Source organism: Phymastichus coffea, unplaced genomic scaffold, assembly GCF_024137745.1.
Source record: "Phymastichus coffea isolate CEN01 unplaced genomic scaffold, Cenicafe_Pcof_1.1 PCOF00067, whole genome shotgun sequence".
Lineage (NCBI taxonomy): Eukaryota > Metazoa > Arthropoda > Insecta > Hymenoptera > Eulophidae > Phymastichus > Phymastichus coffea.
The window spans coordinates 1174503-1192174 of NW_026706878.1; the positions used below are offsets into that span (position 1 = coordinate 1174503).

Consider the following 17672-nt stretch of genomic DNA (forward strand, 5'->3'; position numbering starts at 1 on the left):
TTTTTTACGAAAATGGGTTGTAAAATATATGCAACCAGACGTATTCGACGTAGAATTTAATGGGCTTTCTGAATCTTTCATCATATTTTCCAAAAAGTGTACCCGTATAATTTTCAATACGATTTAAAGAAAAAAAACAGGGTTTTGAAAAAAAAATTTTTGCTCATTTCAATTTTTACATTGAAGTCGTTTAAATTTTTGTTTGGAGTAAGAATATCATAGTCTCGAGTTCTGAGCTTCAAAATGTGTTGGTTGAAATTTCGAAAAAAAAGTTTCAAACATACAAAATGGCGGCTTATACGCGGAAAAACTGTCAAAAACATTAGAAATTTTTTACCCTAAAACGATGAACTATCAGAAAAAATTTTAAAATTCCTAAAATTGTGTTCATAAAATTGATCAAAAAATCTACTAGAATTATCTCAGATTTTTTCAAACATTTCTCAAATTTCGAAAAATTTCAAAATTTTGAAAATTGTTTTAAACGTTCGAAAGATTCCGAAAAAATTCTAGTATATTTTTTGATCAATTCTAAGAGTTTTTTCATCAGTAAAATTTTATTCTGAAAGTCCATCGTTTTCGAGTAAAAAATTCCGGAAGTTTTCATCAATTACTTTGAGGTTTTCTTGTTAATTAATGAATAATTTTTTAATAAGATAATCAACATGAGAAAAATAGTTCATTCTACATGCTCTCACGCGATTATATGTATCTCTTCTTGTTTTTTTTAATTATTAGTTATTTTGTACATATCAATTTTTCTATATTTTTCTTTTAAAAGTTTTTCTATTATTAAGAGAGGGGTAAGGTTTAATGGTAAAAAAAAACACAATTTTTGAGAATTTTTTTCAGACATATGGCTTAAGATACTTTGATAAAAACTCTTGAACAATATTTTAAAAAATTTTTATGAGAACATATTGAAAAATAAGTCAGTGAGAGAGCATCTGCCAAAACGTGTTTTCGGAAAGGTGTCTTGCGGCGAGCATCGCCATTCGCCGTAGAATCATCTGAAATTAAAAAAATCAGTATTTTTAATTAAAGTAAGACTCCCCCCCCCCCTGTTATTTTTTATTTTTTCTTTTTTTATTTTTGGCGCCTATTTAAAGCAAAAAAGCTATTTTTTACGAAAAATTCTGCCATTTTGTAAGTGGAAAACTACAAAAAAATAAATAAATAACGGAAGGGGGGAGGTATTTTATATGTAGAAAGTGTGTGCCAAGGTTGAAAAGAATCGGTTTAATAGTTTCCGAGTTCTGTTGGTTACCGAATTTTAGAAAGTCATTTTGAGAAAAACGCATTTAAAGTTTTTAACTCTGAAAAAGTGAAAAAAAAAATTTATTTTCATACCTTATACGGAATCTTCTATTCCAGCTCCATAAAGTACATTCCCCGCAGCAATATCATTGTTCTCAGCTTCTTTTTTTTCCAATCTACACTTAATTCTCGCTTCCTTACTCTGCTGCTCAGCTTCTTTTTCAGACTTGGCTATGCGATAGGCATCTTGCGCTGTAGCATATTCGTGAGCGTTCGGTCCAACGCCGATGGCCATTTCATGCATAAAAGCTAACAAAGCACCAGAACCTTCGTTGAAGGTGCTTGCAGCAACATAAGCTGCAAACTCAATTATATCCTTACTACCTGATAGTTTTTTCGGTGCGATGCGCTAGATGAGTAGATTCAAGCTTTTATTCGCATTTTGCGTATATCCGCCGAGAAGCCTTTCCAAAAGTTCGTCTTTACTTAAATCTTCATAGATTGGCTTGATTGCTTGAATAACATCAGCTGGAAGAGGATTATAGTCGTGTTTGAAATCTTTTATGCATCCTGTCACTAAAGCTTTTTGATACGAACACCATGATTTATCGCCGCTCATACACTTGTCGTGCTGCGGATTGCTGGTGATAAAATGTGGCCCATATGGCGTTTTTCATTTTATCTATAGAACGACAATTGAATCGAATTGCAGATTCATAATAGCGACTTAAATTGTCAATCATTTTCCCTGTCAATTTTCCTTTTCCGCCAAACACCTTATTTCTTTTTTTTTGTCTAGCATTTTTCCCTATTTTCACCACTTTATCTTCTACGGTATTTTTAACTATCTCGCGGAGACGTGTGCACATTCTTTTCTGAACGTGCCCTATACACTCTTTTTTATTTATAGTAAAATTTTCACCGTAAGGCTTTGCTTTAACTAAATTTCCGTAAGTTTTAGTATCTCCGTCTCCGATATAGTTACAGATTTTTGCTTCATATTTCTCTTCGAAATCGGCAAAACATCTCGATCACTTCATTTACTTCCATGTTTCCAGATGGTCCTGTATGATTTGCTTGACATTCATCTTTTTCCAAGTGCTCTTCATACCATTCTTCAAACTCTATTATACTTAATTTTTTCTCCCAGATTTTACAGAGTTGACAATGCAAACTGCTAATAAAAATGTCGAACACTTTTCCAGTCCAATAACCGATTAAAGACGTAACTCCAAATAAGGAAGAAAACCCTTGCTTCATCCATGTTACGTCTCCAGAAGCAGTCAAGATGTCACCATTTTTTTTCTTCTGCTGCAGCAGAAAAAAGAAATCTTTCGCTAGTAATTTTCATGAACGAAACAATTTTTTTGATGGAATTGCCGTAACTTGATTTACTTAAAAAATTACTGGTTAAATCCATCAAACCACAGAATTTGTTACACCCGTCAAGGCCCAAGCCTAATAAGCGTATAACGAAAATAAATCGAGTATTTATTTCGAAACCTCGACCGATTCTTTCGCTTGATGGCACGTAACACGGTTCACATTTAGCGCATTTCACTTGAACTTCAAAACCAAGACCTTCTTTAATTAGTAGATTGAAAGTCAACTGTTCCGTCACACTTAACAGCATATTTAACTAACGTAGATATCGTTTTGAAAACAAGAAAGAAATCAATAATGCGATAATATTTTTCGCCATCTTGTTGCACGCGCCTGGTAGTGTTTACCTTAATTTTTTTCGCCGACGCACTCCTTATATTTAAATCGTCTTTTTTTTTATTGGGATTCGAATATTTTCTTTTTCTGCTTAATTGTTTTTTAATGTCTTTTCGATTATTTCTTGATACTTTTGAAACTCGGCATTTTTATTAAAATGTATATCAAAAGAGCACTGTTACAAAATAGCTGCACGGAAACTGCTCGGCTGGACGCACAACAGAGAACTGACGCTTCTCCTTCTCTTTGAAATGTACGTAAACTATATTACAATATAGTTCAGATTTTAGTTTTCAACGTAAAAGGAACATTCTAAGAAAAGTAAAAATGGAGCGAAAAGAAAAGATTGACGAGGGATTAAATCTTATACCTGCTCGCCGACAGCCGAGCTGTAGGGGATTAGCGCGCATATGCCAATGCTCTGCTGTGAGGAGGGGTCACTAAATGCTCTATAAATTTAAAAATTTTACTCCGATTTACTTGAAATTTTAACACAACATTCTTGCAATGATTTACTACAAGAATTGCTAAAAAAAATCGATCTTACACACCGGGAATGGGATTTATTGATGAAGAATGCGTCAATGAATGTACGCCTTCTTTGGAATCATCCGTAGAGACTATCGAGAATAGCGCCGAATCATCGTACACTCCAGGCAAATATGTTATATTTGATCTTGAAACAACGGATTTGTCACGGAACGCTGATATCGTATAAATCGGAGCTGTGTGCGATGGCCGCACTTTTAACGTATATATAAAGCCATCGAAGCCAATATCTGTTCAAGCATCTGCTGTTAGTCATATAAGAAAAATCGGCGGCGATTTATTTTACGCAGGAAAGAAAGTCCAAGCTGAAACTCTTCATAATGGGCTCCTACAGTTTCAAGAATTTCTTTCATCGTGCAAACCGCCATGTACTCTGATTGCTCACTACTGTAAATGTGATAAATTACGTTTAATGAAAAATTTAGAAAAAGCGAAAATGTTTGATAAATACGAGCCTCTTATATATGGCTTTGTGGACTCCCTTGAAATTTTCAAGAACTTATTACCCGGACGAAAAACCTACAAATTAGAAGCTTTAGCAGATAATTATGGAATAAGCACAATTGGTGCACACAATGCCTTAGCTGATGTAAAAATGCTTTCTTGTATTCTTACAAAACACCCTGTGATCGAGATGGATCTGATAAAATATATGCAAACTTTGGCCAATTACGTAAAAATTGCAATTGCTCAAAAAGATCTTTCTCCCCTTGACTCAGTAATTTCGGAAGAAATGAAAAAAAGGATGGTCAACACTGACATGACGATGGCACTATTGCAAAAGACATTTGCAATTAACAATTACGAAGGTATTGCTGAGTTATTTTCAGAAAAAGTTAATGGAAAAGTGCGCGTGAGTAAAGCGCGGTCTGTGATAAAAAAAGTCGCTGACTTCTTAGCAAATGCGAGTATTAGTTGAAAGAATTGTAGTAACAACTATTTATTTATTTATTAATACTTATATTATTTATGTGTCCACATGTTTTGTTAAAAATGTTCACATGTTTCGTTTCGTAATAAATGTATATTTATGACGTAAGAAAAAATTACAACACAATTTATTTATATTTCCACAGAATATTTTGAATTGTTATTATAAACATAATATGATTTTTTAAACTTTATATCGCCAATAATTTATTCTACTCGGAGTTACATCATTATTTTTGTTTATGAAATTTTTTTTCGTTCAAAGTCGCACGAGAAATACGTGTGCGACGTTGCCACTCTCTGACATGAAATCGTAGAAATGTATAATTCGTATAATTTACATTAATATATTTCACGAACAGGCGAACAAATTATATTCAAACTTCAGATAATAGTTTTTCAATAATTGATTTCAAATATATTAGTTTTTTAGCTCTTTCTCATTAGTAGGAGTATATTTACGGAGATGTTTTAGTTGTCGATTCAGAGTCTCTCCATAAGAGCCAATGTATTTTGATTCAACTTTGTTCTTCAATATCTCCGCTTCTGACGACCAGAATGTGTTTAAATTGATATGAGTGTCGTAGAACCGTATCAAAATGATATATAAAAAGTTTTATTAATTTCTGGTTACTCGGCCCTCATGCCCGTACAACCATAATGTATACTGTCATGTGAACCGTTACCGCGACAAGTGATACCTATTTTTGACGCTCTCTACGTGGGGACTCAGTTTTATTCACACTAGAAACATAGAGCCTATTCAAAATCTTCTACCATAAACGTCGTATCAAAAAATAAAATAAAATATATCTCCGAGATAGTACATTACGATACAGGTGCAGGAAATTAGATTTTTTACTCGTGCACCATATACGCCTGAGAGAAGCGAGAAAAGAATCTCTTTCTCTAAAATGTTTTATATCATATTTTTCGATATGACGTGTGGGAAGTTGCGATTTTAAATGAAGGCTTTTAGCCGAATGTGTGGGAAAGATGTACTTTGCACATACGAAGTGTCGAAAAAGTGATTTCTACCTCATACCGCCTCTTGACCATGGCGTCGCTCAGGTGCAAACGTCCACACGAGACTGAAATTCCTTTCTCACATTAATAACCAAATGTACTGTTTTCTCAACAAAAAATAACCGGTAACACTAACATTTCTACAATAGTTCTTTTCTACTTTAATTCATTTAAAAAATTTTTGAAATCTTAAAAAAATTATTTGTAACTAACTGATTATTTCGATTTATTAAACACCAAAAAATTCTGAAAATTTCCGTCGACTATAACCTGTTGAGATGATAAGATTACATGAATTAAAAATTTTACAAAATCGATGTCAATATATAAGGTATTTTTACAACATATATATATATATATATATATATATATATATATATATATATATATATATATATTGTTGAATAAAATTAATATATTAAAATAAACGAACTTCTTACGTTCTTATATATTAAAATCATTACAATGCAATCTACATGTACGACAAATTCAAACTACGTTCAAACGATACTTCGCTAGCTCCAAAGTTTGAACTGACATCATTATTTGAATTGATTAATGAATTGTTTTCTTCATTTGGACTTGTCATCACATTATTTGCATCTTCATCCTCGTGATCACTTATTTCTGACGGTTTATTCAATGGTTTTAATCCAATAATTACTCGCACATTATCAGGAAGTTGTGGAGCTACCGCCATCAGTTGATGGTAAATACCTTCAGCTTTAGACAGTGTCGAAGGCAACTCAATGTGGAGCGAAAGATCATTTATATGCTAAAAAGAAAAAATAAAAAATTATATTGCGTCAAAAAATCAATTTCGATTCGAATTTCACCTTTAAAATTTCTGTAAAACCATAACGGTTCTCTATGAGTATTGTTTTTTCTGTATCCAAAATAGCTGCACAAAATAGTAAATGAAAATTTTTACAAGGTAAATCAGTCCAAAGTATTTCCCAAAGTTCCATTATGTCGACTGCGTTGAACTCTCTTTTAAATAATACTAAAAGCCATCGAAAACAGAAAAACATATTCCCAGAATCATGTTTATCCAAATATTGAGCAAGCTGAGGTTCTGTGACTAATAAAATGTTATGGAGCTGACACAGTTGAGCTTTCATTCCAGCTTGATCCATTTCAAAATTGGTACTCTGTAGTCAAAATATATATAAAAATTTTTTAAATCATTAATCAAAACGATATTTAATTGAAGAACTAGATTAAGAAAGCCATCTACATTCAAGTTGTAAATGAATTTATTAAAATATTGGCAAATCCCTAAAAATGTTTACATAGCTGTCCCTTGCCTGCATCAAGAATGCAAAACTATATAACCTTTTTAATAATGTTATTACTTGTTCACTGCATGAATCACAAGTCTAAAGTGTATTACGTACCTACAAGATGCTTGTCAGAAGTTATAAGAGATTTCAGACGAAAAATTAAAAAAAAAATGATGTTTTTAAAGAGTTCCTTTAACAAATCAAAAATATTTTCATGGTCATCATTTTTTTAACGTTTGAAATATATCTCATACATGATTGATTCCCCGTTTTTTCAACACTTTTCTTAATATAATGTGCTAAAAATTAAGGTATTCCCATTATGGTTCCTGAGTGATAAATTTTCGACATAGCATTTCTCAAATTGTTTGCTTTTTGGAAATTTATTGTTATATACTGATTAACAAAATACCATTTAATTATAAATGATTCTGAATAGCAGTTTACCTTTCTTTTAGCTCAATAACTTAAGATATTTTTCGCAAATTCATGTGCTCTATAAATATAAGAAAGTTATGCCTGAATAAACCCATGTATTGCAATTTTGACTGGTAAAAATTGTGAGTAATTTTGTGAGTATTTTCAAAGAGCACACTCTATAGAGAGATTAGATAGGTCTAAATATCAAAGTAATTACAAGTTTATACTACTTTGAACAAGTTTTCAAAAGACTTCTTCCAAATTATACTTAGAAGATTTAAAAAAGGTGATTTTTTAAAATAAAAATATTGAATTAATGACAGCACTAACAAACAAATTTTAAATAGAATATTTTGAGACTAGGTTGATGTTCTTAAATATTTTTGAAGTTGTTTAATCTGAATATGATGCCAACAAATTCATTATAAATGCCACAAATTCAATTCGTTATCCTCTAATAAAAAATCCTTTTATCCTTTTACAAAAACAGAGAAATTAACAAAGTGAACCTGATTTATTCGTGGTCTGATGGGCTGAAAGATAATCACGTGATCATTGTTACGTAATAGTATATATGTATTGTGTAAGCTCATGAAAGATGATTGTAGATTTTTGTAGATGATTAAACTTTCGAAAAATGTATCAATATATTTGACATGAAAATAATAATATGAATAATATGAATTAATTGAATTACACAGGCCAACAAGGTTTCAGAACCAGAGACCAGACATAGTACACCCGAAGGATTTTGGTGCGCTGAATCCAAATCCGAGCTCAGAATTGCGCCAGCACGTGAGGATTTTGAGATATCTTAACCTAAATGTGCGAAAATCACGTTTTTTGGCTATATTCGGTACCTTATAACATTGTGAATAAATTTTGTCATGCAAAACTGACAACGGTATCTGAAAGAGTAACTCTTGGTCTACAAAATGCAGTACCGATTTTTGTTTTTATGTCTTTTGGTAATGGAGATATCATCGTTTGAAATTTAACACCTATGAATTTGTTTATACTGCAACACTACAGAACGAGTGACCAGACATAGTACACCTGAAGGATTTTAGTGCGCTGAATCCAAATCCGAGCTCAGAATTGCGCTAGTACGTCAGGATTTTGAGATATCCTAACCTAAAAGTGCGAAAATCAAGCTTTTTTGGCTATACAGGGTGTCCCTATTTAATTTACCACCCCCTAAAACAGGTTAATAATTTGCTCTGAGAAAAAAATGTTTCAAATAAAATTTGTTGGGTTCGAAGGGGGGCATCTTTTGGCTATTTCAGCTGCGACCTTGAACATGACCTTCAAGGTCATTTGAAAGTCAAGACCAAATTTTCATATGAAATGTGCATATTTTATGGCGGATTCGGATTCTACTAAAAAAGAAAAACACTTTTTGTATGAATCATTTTTTGAAAAAATCCCAAATTTTTGTTGTAAACGGCTTTAAAAAAGTAGAAAAAATCACTAGATATCTCTACCTTAAACTGAGGTTAGAATTTTTCCCACAGTTAAGAATGATTTTGATGAATGTTACTAGATTTAATGAGGGACATACTGTAGTGACCTTCACCATGAACTTGCTTAAGAGCCATCAATGTCATTTGAAGGTCATCAAGATTTCTTGAAGGTCAAATGTTTATTTACAGGTAACCATTACATTTTATCCGAGGAATTAGAATATTAGAATTAGAATATTTTTCTCGCAAATGCTTTATTTCTCGCTAAAAGACATTTTTTTGCTTCATTATCGTTCTATTGGTAAGGCTTGTAAATTCTTACAGCTCCTCAAAGCTTCTCATCATTAGGTTTTCATTGACTTTCTGAATTTCAGATTAAATAAAAATTAAATTATTAATTTAAGATTAAAGATTCCCTAAAAAATCTACCTACAACAGATAATGGCTGACTACACGCCAGTAGAGATAGTCAACATGATCAAGATTCTGGGAGAATGTCACGACAATTACAAGGCTGCAGCGAGGCTGTACGCTGAAAGGTATCCGGACGCTCGTCATCCTACTAGGAGGAATATTAAACTTCTTATGACCGTAATTTAAACGGCGAGCTTTATTTAGATATTCTCGAGAACCAAATTCCACCTCTTCTAGAAAACATTCCGCTAGAAATAAGGCGAGACATGTGGTTCCAGCAAGATGGTGCTCCCGTTCATCGTCGACTACTTGTCAGGAGATTTCTGAACGCGACATACCCAAATAGTTGGATTGGAATTGGTAGTCCAATCTGTGAATTCCCTGCGCGATCGCCAGATTTGACCCTATTGGACTTCTTTCTGTGGGGGAGCCGTGAAGCAGAGAGTTTACGCGGAAGCCCCGACGACGGCACAAAATATGATGGAGAGAATTGTTGCAGCATTCCAGGCGTTAACCCCACAAACATTAATAGAGATGTCCAAAGAAGTTTTCGGCAGAAAATACAAATGTGCATTCAACAAAATGGGCAATTGATAGAGCACTTGAGACATTGAAATTTCCGTGACTAGCTGAACGAAGGGGTCTTGCCTTAAGTGGTTGGACGTGAAGGTCTTGCCTTAAGTGATCCAAAGGATACCTCTGTCTTTGTTTGAAGCTAGTAACATTCATCTAAAACATCTTATTTCTAGAACAAATTCTCTTTTCAGTTAAAGAGAGAGCTACCTACCTATTGATGATCAAAAAATGATTCAGACAAAAAGTGTTTCTTTTTTTTAGTAGAATCCGAATCCGCCATAAAATATGCACATTTCATATGAAAATTTGGTCTTGACTTTCAAATGACCTTGAAGGTCATGTTCAAGGTCGCAGCTGAAATAGCCAAAAGATGCCCCCCTTCGAACCCAACAAATTTTATTTGAAACATTTTTTTCTCAGAGCAAATTATTAACCTGTTTTAGGGGGTGGTAAATTAAAATGGGACACCCTGTATACGGTACCTTATAACATTGTGAATAATTTTTTTCGTGCAAAACTGACAACGGTATCTGAAAGAGTAACTCTTGGTCTACAAAATGCAGTACCGATTTTTGTTTTTATGTCTTTTGGTAATGGAGATATCATCGTTTGAAATTTAACACCTATGAATTTGTTTATACTGCGACACTACAGAACGAGTGACCAGACATAGTACACCTGAAGGATTTTAGTGCGCTGAATCCAAATCCAAGCTCAGATTTGCGCCAGCACATCAGGATTTTGAGATGTCCTAACCTAAAAGTGCGAAAATCACGTTTTTTTGGCTATATTCGGTACCTTATAACATTGTGAATAAATTTTTTCATGCAAAACTGACAACGGCATCTGAAAGAGCAACTCTTGGCTGACAAAATGCATTACCGATTTTTTTATGTCTTTTACCAGCAGAGATACCGTCAATTGTAATGTGCCATTCATTAATTGATTTATACTGGAGAATGAAAAATCTTGATTTTTTTTGCAATCTTCAGTAGTAGGAAAAACTTACACTGGCATATAAAGGTCTACCATTGTATTAATTTACGGCGAATCTAGCTGCATTTATTAGATGCACTCTAAAATGGCAGCTATAAATTTCGGGCAGGCTAAGGCAGATGGTTAAGACCTAAATGCACTGAAAATCCTATAACTCTAGAACCAGCGACACATTAACTTAAGTGCGCTATAACCTGCAAGCTCAAAACCATGAGAAGATTGCCTAAGTGCGCTATAACCTACAGTCAGCTAAAAACCACGACAAATTAATCTAAGCGCTCTATGACCCGCGAGAGGTTAAGTGCGTTATAATACGCGGCTGGTTGACTCAAGTGCGCTATAACCTGCAAACTCAAAATTACGGCAAGTTAACCTAAATTCGCTATAACCTGCTACAGGGTAATTTAATCGCGCTATAATCCGCAACAGGTATATTGAGTACGATATAACTTGCAAACTAGAATCCACGACAGTATAACCTATATGCGCAGTAAACTTCGAGCCCTAGACCACTACAGGTGAACTTACGTTCTCTATGATCTGCTAGCGCTAAACTCACAACAGATTAAACTAAATGCAGTGAACAGTGAGGGTCAAGCACAGGACAAATTAATTTAAGTGGACTGTAATCCATAGCATTTCAACCTAAGCTCCAATGTGTTTAGAGAGGTTACACTAAGAAGCTGACAATCTTTAGAATGTATATTCTTAAACCTATAACCGCCAATTCTGTGATGTTATGCTTTCTTTTTGTGAAAACGTTGGCGCTTCATTTCAAACGATCATTGAAGAGATTTACGTTTGTGACTAGTAGGGTTATTATCATCCCTTTTCAATAACCAGCAGTAGTCGGCCATCATTTTTTCGTACCATCTTCCTTGGTAGTGTTGTTCCTTTTGTTTAAAGTCTTGGTAAAATCGTTCACCCATCTCCTCACTATATGCTCCAAGATTTTCTGGGAAATATTCCAAATGAGAATGAAGGAAGTGTATTTCAAGGCTCATTAGACAACCCATTTTTCGGAAATTCTGTAACATGTTGGACACAGTAGTTTCAAACTGTGGGTCTCGATTATTGCCTAAAAATTTTTCTGTAACATCTTTGAAGCTCAACCAAGCATTCCTTTCAACGAGAGTCATGGTTTCGATAAATGTATCATCTTTCATGAGTTTTCGTATATCAGGCCCAACGATATCAAATTAGGTTTAATGAAACAGTTTGTGAAAGACTTAAAGAGGGCTGAAAGAAGGTAAATGTTTCAATCATTTTAAAGTCACATTTCCGAAATTGAGTGATGCAAAAATTAAGGAAATGGCATCACAGAATGGCTTCCTTAATTTTTGCATCACTCAATTTCGGAAATGTGACTTTCAAATGATTGAAACATTTACCTTCTTTATTCAAGGCTTTCACAAACTGTTTCATTAAACCTAATTTGATGTGAAGTGGTGGCAGTAATACTCTCTCTCTATCAACAAGACCTACGTAGGCGACATTATGAGAACCTATTTTCCATTCTGATCTTGTGGGCCATTTTTTTGTTACCCAATGCTTATCTCTTGCACGGCTGTCCCAAAGGCAGAGGAAACACGGAAATTTGGTATTTCCCGACTGCAAGCCAACTATAAGATTTATCATCTTAAAGTCACCACAAACAAGCCAATTGTGAGTCTTATAATTTATTTTTTCCAGTAGAAATTGAAAACTATTGTATGATTCTTTTAGTGCAGTTGAGTGACCTACAGGAAGTGCCGTATACTTATTTCCGTTGTGTAGTAACACAGCTTTGAGACTTTGTGTGGAATAATCAACGAAGAGACGCCAGTTTTCTGGCTTGTACAAATCTTTGATATACAAGTTAACCAATTCTTCGATGTTATTACAGTACACCATCACATCCTCCATTGTAAAGTACTTTATGAACGCCTCTTCTCGGTTTCTGTAAATTGACACTTTTGTTCCAGGTACTAATAGCTTCCTTTCTTGGAGTCTTGAAGCACAGAGTTCAGCTTTATCCTTTGGAAGATTGAGGTCTCGAATAAAATCATCTAACGAATTTTGGTTAAAAAGCTTAGGACTCTCGTCATCAGAACTATCTTCAAAAGAGATATCTTCAGTTGTATCAATATCCATCGGTTCAACTTTTGCCGAACCAACTTCTTTTCCGGGTTTACTTCCTTTTCCTACTTTGGCTGGTGTTACACTCGCTACCGCAGGGTAGATGATTTTATTTGAATTTTGTTTATTGAAACCCGTTGTATTACATAAGCAGAAGTAACAATCATGGTCCTTGGGCTCACGCCAGATGGTTGGTTCAATAACAGTTATATTGCTGCTATTATCATTCCACTTCAACATAGCAAGTCTACAAGAATTACAAATTGAAGATGGTACCCATGTCTTATCTAAATTGTCGATCGGAACCTTATAACATTTCATATATAGAGTTTTGATTGAATCATTAATCGATCGTCGATAAGAAGTTGTTTCAAACTTCCCACAAACATAACAAAATGTATCAATTTTTCTTGCACAAGGGCTTCTGGAACTTATTTTTCTTATAATAAATAACAAAGAGGATAAAAAATGTTCTTATGATAAATATTCTTATAATAAATAAAGTAGAAGAAAATAAGATAATAACATTTACAGGAAATTCAACCGTTAGCCCGCCACTCAAACGTGATCTCTAACACGGAAGGATTAGCATGTCACAAAATCAGTTATCTCAGCTTTCACCTATCTCAGCTTCAGCATACAATCATACATTTCAAGTTACGTAATATTCTACATCATTTATCTACAGAATTTCAAAAACGAATGAATGATTTCACGGTTTTTGATTCCGCTGATCGTATCGGATATCAGATTTTCAAAACTTATTTTATTCAAGCAATTTGTTTAAAAAAATTTTTGCACAATTGAATATTTTTGCAAGTTGCACCTCATTTCCATGGTTTTACGGGTCACTGATTACGAGTTTGATGTCAGATTTGTACATTTAAATTTATTTAAACAAATTATTTAAATTTTTAATTTTAATATTTGTCTGTCTGGCACAGGCCGACAAACTTGAGAACCAAAAACTATACATAACGCACCCGAAGAACTTCGATGCGTTAAATCCATATCCCAGCTTAGAATTGCGCCAGCACGTCAGTATTCCGAGATATTCTAGAAGGCTATAATCTGCGTGGCCATAACCCTAAATCCGTTAACCCAAAAACCCTCGACCCCTTAACCTTTAACTGCCCCCTTAACCTTAAATCCGTTAACCCTGTAGCCCTGAAACCTGTGATGTTATAACCCTCGATGCCGTTACGCAAATCCCAACCCTTAATGCCTGAGCCCAGTAATTGGCGCCACAAGGAATCTAGGGCTCTTGTATCGCAGGTTACAGGATTCCGAGGTGAAGAAATTCGGGGTTAAGTTGGCAGGTTTTATTGCCGCGCTTGTTATAACCTTCTTGGGATAAAATATTTGAGGTTAAGGGGACGGGGATTATTGCATCGAAGGTCACAGGGCTCGGGGGTTAAGGGATTTAGGGTTAAGTGGGCAAGGTTTATTGCCCCGCAGGTTACAATGCTCCATGATCAGGGATTTGAGTTATAATAGTCGAAATTCATTGCGTTGCCGTATAAACCAATTGATAAGTAGTACATTTCAATTGACGATAAAAGAAGACATAAACTAAAGATTGTTAGTGCTTTTGTACGATAAGAATTGCTTTTTAGATGCCGTTGTCCATTTTGCACGAAAAAAATTATTCGCAATGTTATAAGGTACCGTATATAGCCAAAAAAGCTTGATTTTCGCACATTTAGGTTAGGATATCTCAAAATCCTGACGTACTAGCGCAATTCTGAGCTCGGATTTGGATTCAGCGCACCAAAATCCTTCGGGTGTACTATGTCTGGTCACTCGTTCTGGTGTGTCGCAGTATAAACAAATTCATAGGTGTTAAATTTCAAACGACGATATCTACATTACCAAAAGACATAAAAACAAAAATTGGTAGTGCATTTTATAGGCCAAGAGTTGCTCTTTCAGATGCCGTTGTCAGTTTTGCATGACAAAATTTATTCACAATGTTATAAGGTGCCGAATATAGCCAAAATACGTGATTTTCGCACTTTTAGGTTAGGATATCTCAAAATCCTGACGTGCTGGCGCAATTCTGAGCTCGGATTTGGATCCAGCGCCTCAAAATCCTTCGAATATATTGTTATAACCACTACTAATTAATGAAATAAAATACAACGATATGTAAAAGAAACTAAAACTTGTATTATAATCGTTGAAAATAGCGTGTGTATATAATATCAGCTCATGAACACAACTAACTAACTAATAATAATACAGATTACTTAGCAACCAAACAATCACTTAGTAACCAACAAATTGGAACGTATCGAATATACTACATTGCTCCTCCTTCATTCAAATTGTCGCCCCGACAATCTAAATAAAACAAAATACTCAGAAATCTTGACTCTTGAACCTTGAACCTTGAATCGTAAACCTTGAACCAAGATGTCAACTTTGTCAAGCGAGTTTATTCTTCCGTTAAAGAATAGAAGCCCGTGTCTTGAAAAGCTTCAATCTTAAACCTTGAATCTTCAATCTTAAACCTTGAATCTTCAATCTTAAATCTTGAGTCTGTTGTGTAATGTTGTAGTGTATAACGTGTTGGATTTTTACAAGGGTGGGGGATTATCATGCTGTGGACCTCACCTTGTATATTACCTTGACATTCGTCTTATATCTCACGGGAAAAACCACAGCTCAAAATAACCGTGAGAAAGGTAAGTGTGTTACCTATCGTGGTATGTAGCTAACCTATCAATATGTACAATCTTCTTTTTGTGTTTTGGTGATTGCTGGATGCAGAAAACCACGTCGTTAATCTTTTTGACGATTCTGTAAGGTCCTACTCAAGTACTCTGAAGTTTTGGTGTTTTTCCTTTGACTTTGCGAGGGTTAAAGAACCATACTTTTTGGTTTACTGGAAAATGAACATGTCTAGCTGTCTTATCATAAGTTTTCTTTGTTCTTTGAGAAGCAATAGCGATGTTTTGTCGTGCCGAATCGTGTATAGTGTTAAGTGTTGATTTTAACTGTTGTACGTAATCAGTAGTTAACAATTCTTCTCGGTTGGGAGGTGATTCTCGTAATAAATCCAACGGAAGTCGTAGATCGGCACCAGTGTACATTTCAGCTGGTGTAACGCCGGTGGTAGCATGAGTCGAGGATCTGTAAGCCAAAAGATATAAGGCAACCCACCGATCCCAATCTTTTTGATTGTCTGTGATGTATTTAGATAAATAGTCTAAAATTGTTTTGTTCTGTCTTTCTACTTGTCCATTTGATTGCGGGTGTAAGGGTGTTGTTCGTGTTTTCTTAATACCTAACAGATCAGATAACTCTTTTATTAAAATAGCATCAAAATTAGTGCCTTGATCAATATGGATTTCTAAAGGAACTCCATATCGACATACAATTTCTCGAACAAGCACTTCAGCAATAGTTTTTGTTCGCATATTAGGAAGAGGAAAAGCTTCTACCCATTTCGTAAAACAATCAGTTATAACTAACAGATACTTATTTCCTAAAGAAGAAATTGGAAAACGGCCTAAAATATCCATTTGAAGTATTTCAAATGGTAATCCTACATTATAAATCTTCATCTGATTATGACCTTTATCAGATGGACCTTTTCTAGCAACACAAGTGGAACAAGACTTACACCAATTTTCAACATCTCTTTTATAAGAAACCCAATAAAATCTTTTACGAATCTTATCTAAGGTTTTATTTACACCAAAATGACCTCCTGACGGAGAATCGTGAGCTTCTTTCAAAACGATATTGGTAAAGTCTTTCGGTACAATCAATTGAAGAATTTTGAACTTCAAATTTGGGCTAATCCATTCTTTATATAAGATATCATCTACAACTAACAACGAATCCCATTGAGACAAGTATAATTTTATAGATTCATCCTCCGAAGAAACATCTTGCCATAAAAGTTTGATGTTATTCTTTTTCCAATTTAAAATGGTCTTAATGACATTGTCCTGATGTTGACGTTTTCGCCAATCAGTTAATGAAGATTCTTCAAAACAAATACGACCTACAGTACAACTGTTATTTAAGAATTTAAATTCTAATTTCGAACAATAAGTATAAGATGAACTGTTACAGGGTCTCCTCGAGAGTCCATCTGCATTACCATGCGAAATACCTTTACGATGTAAAACTTGAAAGTCATATTGATCAAGTTTTCCTATCCATCTTGCTAATTGACCATCTAAGTCCTTAAACGAAAGTAGCCATGTTAAAGCAGAATGATCAGTTCTGATGAAGAAAGGTCGACCGCATAAATAATGATGAAAGTTTTTTACAGAATCTATAACTGCTAGTAATTCGCGACGAGTTACACAATAATTTCTTTCTGCCTTAGACAAGACGCGACTATAATAACCTATAACGACTTCTCTATTATCCTGATTTTGAGAAAGGACAGAACCTAAACCATGATTAGAAGCATCAGTATCCAACAGAAAAGGTGAATTTAACCGAGGAAAAGCTAAGATAGGTGGCGAAGACAGAGCCTTTTTCAGATTTAAAAATGCAGTTTGACATTCATCCGTCCAAACAAAAATATCTTTTCGATCTGCCAAATTGTACAAAGGTTTAGCTATAGAAGAGAAACCTTTAATGAAACGCCTATAATAAGAACACAATCCAGTAAAACTTTTAATTTGATCTTTATTTACTGGAATCGGCCATTGAGTTATCGTTTCAATTTTCTTAGGATCTGTTTTCTTGCCGAATTCGGACACTATATGACCAAGATATTCTACTTCACGTTGGAAAAAATTACATTTCTTTTTATTTAATCTCAAATTTGCTTGCCGAATCCTTGAAAAAACAGTCCTAAGGTTGTCTATCATATCATCAAATGATTTAGCCATAACCATGACATCATCTAGATAGATTAAGCAAATATCATCAAGAATATCTCGAAGAATTTTCT

At 34.2% G+C, this 17672-nt stretch overlaps 2 protein-coding genes across 3 annotated transcripts in view; one reads left to right on the forward strand and one right to left on the reverse strand.

Moving 5' to 3' along the window:
* Window positions 1-17672, reverse strand: part of LOC131667524 (TBC1 domain family member 15) — a 107823-nt gene that overhangs the window by 38750 nt on the left and 51401 nt on the right. For both annotated transcript variants that reach the window (XM_058940992.1, XM_058940993.1), the window contains exons 8-9: window positions 6318-6632; window positions 5922-6256 (exon numbers count right to left, since the gene is read on the reverse strand). In XM_058940992.1, the coding sequence (XP_058796975.1) occupies window positions 5954-6256; window positions 6318-6632 (618 nt within the window). In that variant the 3' untranslated portion in view covers window positions 5922-5953. The remainder of the gene's footprint in view (window positions 1-5921; window positions 6257-6317; window positions 6633-17672) is intronic.
* LOC131667539 (uncharacterized) lies at window positions 3962-4444 on the forward strand. The gene has a single exon (XM_058941008.1). It carries the CDS (start codon window positions 3962-3964, stop codon window positions 4442-4444), a length of 483 nt encoding a protein of 160 aa, XP_058796991.1.